Genomic DNA, 4,581 nt, shown 5'->3' on the forward strand with positions numbered 1-4,581 from the left:
AAAAAAAAAAAAAAAAAGGAAAAAAGGTTGGAAAATTCCCTAATATTTTGGATCAAATGAGCGGCTAAATGTGGCGAGTGAAGTCACTGCCATATCAGTCCTTCAGAGGGCTTCCCCAAATGACCTTTGAGGTTTGGTTCACTTGCCCAAGCTGATCAGCAGTAGAGCAACACTTGAGAAAATGTCACTAGATATGCTAGCAGATAGCACCATCTTTTTTTTTTGGTATTTTTTGTAGAGATGGGGTTTCATCATGTTGCCCTGGCTGGTCTTGAACTCCTTAGCTCAAGCAATCTGCCCTCCTCCGCCTCCCAAAGCGCTGAGATTATGGGCGTGAGCCACCATGCCTGGTCAGATATCATCATCTTAATAAAAGCCAGGGGTTGGGAAATTGCCAATAAGCTGCATAAGACTATATCCTTAGCAAACTACTGCAGGAACAGAAAACCACATACCACATGTTCTCACTTCTAAGTGGGAGCTAAATGATGAGAACACATAGACACACAGAGGGGACAACACACACTGGGGCCTATAGGAGGGTGGAGGGAGAGGATCAGGAAAAATAACTAATGGCTTGAGCTCAGGAATTCATGACCAGCCTGGGCAACAAGGTGAAACCCCATCTCTACTAAAAATACAAAAAAACAGCGGGGTGTGGTGGTGTGTGCCGGTGGTCCCAGCTACTCAGGAGGCTGGGGTGGCAGGATGGCTTGAGCCTGGGAGGAGGAGGTTGCAGTGAGCCAAGATTACGCCATTGTACTCCAGCCTGGGTGACAGAGCAAGACCCTGTCTCAAAAAAAAAAAAAGACTATGGCCTCATCGTTTGGAGATGCATGAATTTCAAGACAGAGAAATGTTCTCTGTAATAACCTTTGCCTGAAGTTACTTCCTGAAATCACTTGCAGTTGTCCCACAACAATTTACTTCTATAATATTATATTACCACAAAGGGATGCTGCAGAGGACTAATGGAGAAACCGGAGATCACAGATCAAGTAAGAGAATCTTAAAACTGAAAGGAATTTAGAAGTCTATTTTTACTCCCTACCCAATGGCCGAGTCCTCTCTAAAACAATCTCAACAAGTGGCATCTATCCAGCTTTTGTCTGAATATCTTCAATGCTGGAGAACCCACTATGTTTCAAGGAAGCCCAGTTAGTTCTAGTTATTAGAAATGTTCTTCTTATATTTAGTTGAAGTCATTCTCCCTGTAGCTTTCTGGAGCCATTAAAAGCCAATCTCAACCTGGTATGGTGGCTCATGCCTGTAATTCCAAAGCTGTGGTAGGCTGAGGCAGGAGAATCACTTCATTCCAGAAGTTTGAGACCAGCCCGGGCAACATAAGGAGACTCCTCCACCCATTGACTCTACAAAAATTTTAAAATTAGCAGTAGCTGGAGCTGGGGAGGCTGAGGTGAGAGGACTGCTTGGGCCTGGGAGGTTGCAGCTGCAGTGAGCCATGATCGCACCAGCCATAATTGCACACTGGACTCCAGCCTGGGAGACAGAGCAAGATCTTGTCTCACACAAAAAGAAAAAAGAAAAAAAGAAAAAGAAAAAAGAAAAAAAGAAAAAGAAAAAAGCCAATCCCACACAAACCCGAAGTCAAAAGATAGAACTTACAACCTCTTTACCTCTTTTAATTATGTTTGTGCTAGTGGTGCTCACAGGGGCCAGTGACAAGCCTAAATGTTACTGGTGGGGAAAAAGGAGGAAAAGGGAATAATCTGAAAAGTTGAAATGGAAGAAGAAACTAGTATCTAAGTCTATACATTGGTATATATTGCCTACTATTAGCCTAAGCACTATTTTTGGCCACTTCTGAAATATTTTTAATTATTTTATTTCAGCAAATTGATGAAAAAAAGAAAGAATTTCATGCAGAACTATAATGCCAGAAACAATTTTACTAACTCCCAGCCAGTGTAAGAGTGAAAAAGAAACAATCAAATCTTATTATTCTGTTTATAAAGACTAACACTGGATATCAAATACTGTAAGATATGTAGTTCATGGCCATTTTACATTTGCCACAACCAAAACAACAGGGCTGAGGGAATGGAAAATTAGTTTTGTCATTTGTGATAGCGTGTAGCTTACTGTAGCAGTATGATATTTTTACCTCTACCCTCTAGACTTCTTTAAAAGCTTGAGATATCTATCCCAAGTTGAACTTATAATTTTTCTTCTTATTATTCTTTTGAGACAGAGTCTCACTTTGTTGCCCAGGCTGGCAGTGCAGTGGCACGATCTCAGCTCACTGCAACCACTGCCTTTCCGGCTCAAGTGATTCTCCTGCCTCACCCTCCCAAGTAGCTAGGACTATAGGCACACGCCATGCTTGTCTAATTTTTTTTTTTTTAACTTTAAGTTCTGGGGTACATGTGCAGAATGTGCAGGTTTGTTACATAGGTATACATGTGCCATGATGGCCTGCTGCACTCATCAACCCCTCATCTAGGTTTTAAGTCTGGCATGCTCTCCCTCCCTTTGGCCCTCACCCCTGACAGGCTCCGGCATGTGATGTTCCCCTCCCTGCATCCATGTGTTCTCATTGTTCAACTCCCACTTATGAGTGAGAACATGTGGTATTTGGTTTTCTGTTCCTGTGTTACTCTGCTGAGAATGATGGTTTCCAGCTTCATCCATGTCCCTAAAAAGGATATGAACTCATATTTCTAATGGCTGCAAAATTTTTAAAATTTTGTTGTAGAAACAAGGTCTCACTATATTGCCCAGGCTGGTCTCACAATCCTGGGCTCAAGCGATCCTCCCGTCTTGGCCTCCCAAAGTGCTGGGATTACAGGTGTGAACTACCACACCTAGCCTCACAATTCTTGTTTTTTTTTTTTTTTTTGAGACGGAGTCTTGCTCTGTCGCCCAGGCTGGAGTGCAGTGGCCGGATCTCAGCTCACTGCAAGCTCCGCCTCCCAGGTTTACGCCATTCTCCTGGCTCAGCCTCCCGAGTAGCTGGGACTACAGGCGCCTGCCACCTCGCCCGGCTAGTTTTTTGTATTTTTTTTTAGTAGAGACGGGGTTTCTACTTGTTGTTCAGTCTGGTCTCGAACTCCTGACCTCAGGTGATCCGCCTGCCTTGGCCTCCCAAAGTGCTGGGATTACAGGTGTGAACTACCACACCTAGCCTCACAATTCTTGTTTTTTTTTTTTTTTTTGAGACGGAGTCTCGCTCTGTCGCCCAGGCTGGAGTGCAGTGGCCGGATCTCAGCTCACCGCAAGCTCCGCCTCCCGGGTTTACGCCATTCTCCTGCCTCAGCCTCCCGAGTAGCTGGGACTACAGGCGCCTGCCACCTCGCCCGGCTAGTTTTTTGTATTTTTTAGTAGAGACGGGGTTTCACCGTGTTAACCAGGATGGTCTCGATCTGCTGACCTTGTGATCCGCCCGTCTCGGCCTCCCAAAGTGCTGGGATTACAGGCTTGAGCCACCGCGCCCGGCCGCCTTTAATCATTTAAGAAACCTGAGTCTAGGTTTGCAAAAACTTATCCGAATACCCTATTTCTTCCTCTTTTCAATAAAATCCTTGAACAGGCTTCTGTAGATATTCCCGAAAACCTATACAGTAATGTAGGAAAGGGGCTTTATGTATTTCATAGAGAGATGCAGAAATGAAGGGGAGTATGGGGAAAAGATTAATGGTAAACTCTCAACCACAACCCAAGGGAAATAGGTGCCTTTTATAGAGTACCAGTATTAATTCTTACTGTTAAAATCCATTGCAAATTCATATCAGCTGAAGTATCATAGGCCTTTTGGAAAATACCTGCTCTGCAAAGCAGATTCTGATCTCTACCTCCGCTCTGTCTGCTCCATCCCAACTTACCTTCCCCAGAGTGACCTCTTTGATTTTCAACTGCCTGATCAAGAGCATCAAAGAGCAGACCAAGATCTTCTGCTGAAGAGGGAAGGAATCTTGTGCTCCTTGGCTCAAGGTCATCCTATTACCATCAACTTCTGACATGACTTGGGATATGTGAATAAGACCAACCCTCTTGGGAATCAGAGGCTCAGATGGTGATTTACCTATAAAGCAAATAAGTCAAGCTTAATTCGTTTTCTAAAATATTGTGTGTGTGTATGCATGATGAGACGGATGATACTAAGTTTGAGCTAAAGGAAATTCAAGTACGGTCACATGGTGGCAAAGCAGAGGTTCTCTCTAACCAGAGGCCAAAGGATGAGAGATAACGCTATTCTCTTAAAGATGTCAAAATAATGTGGGATGACTTGAAAATAGGGTTACCCTTTCTCTGGGCCAAATAGTGAGCTATTTTGTCTTATGGAATGTAATTTAATGTCAGAGGGACAAAACCCACCTCATGGAAGGACCAGAGAAGTATTGTTTTTTTTTTTTTTTGGCGGGGGGAGGGGGGCGGGGATAGGATCTCTGTCGCTCAGGCTGGAGTGCAGTGGCACTAGCTTGGCTCACTGCAGCCTTGGCTTCCTGGGCTCAAGTGATCCTCCCGCCTCAGCCTCCTGTGTAGCTAGGATTACAGGTGCATGCCACCACGCCAGGCTAGTTCCTAGTATCTCAGAGGTACAGAATAACAGAACCTTGAAGC

The 4,581-nt window shown here is 44.3% G+C and overlaps 1 protein-coding gene across 2 annotated transcripts in view; it reads right to left on the minus strand.

Moving 5' to 3' along the window:
* Positions 1-4,581, minus strand: part of CDC6 (cell division cycle 6) — a 21,217-nt gene that overhangs the window by 3,607 nt on the left and 13,029 nt on the right. For both annotated transcript variants that reach the window (XM_011998950.1, XM_011998951.1), the window contains exon 10: positions 3,843-4,042. In XM_011998950.1, the coding sequence (XP_011854340.1) occupies positions 3,843-4,042 (200 nt within the window). The remainder of the gene's footprint in view (positions 1-3,842; positions 4,043-4,581) is intronic.

Source organism: Mandrillus leucophaeus, unplaced genomic scaffold, assembly GCF_000951045.1.
Source record: "Mandrillus leucophaeus isolate KB7577 unplaced genomic scaffold, Mleu.le_1.0 Scaffold58, whole genome shotgun sequence".
In the NCBI taxonomy this organism is placed as follows: Eukaryota; Metazoa; Chordata; class Mammalia; order Primates; family Cercopithecidae; genus Mandrillus; species Mandrillus leucophaeus.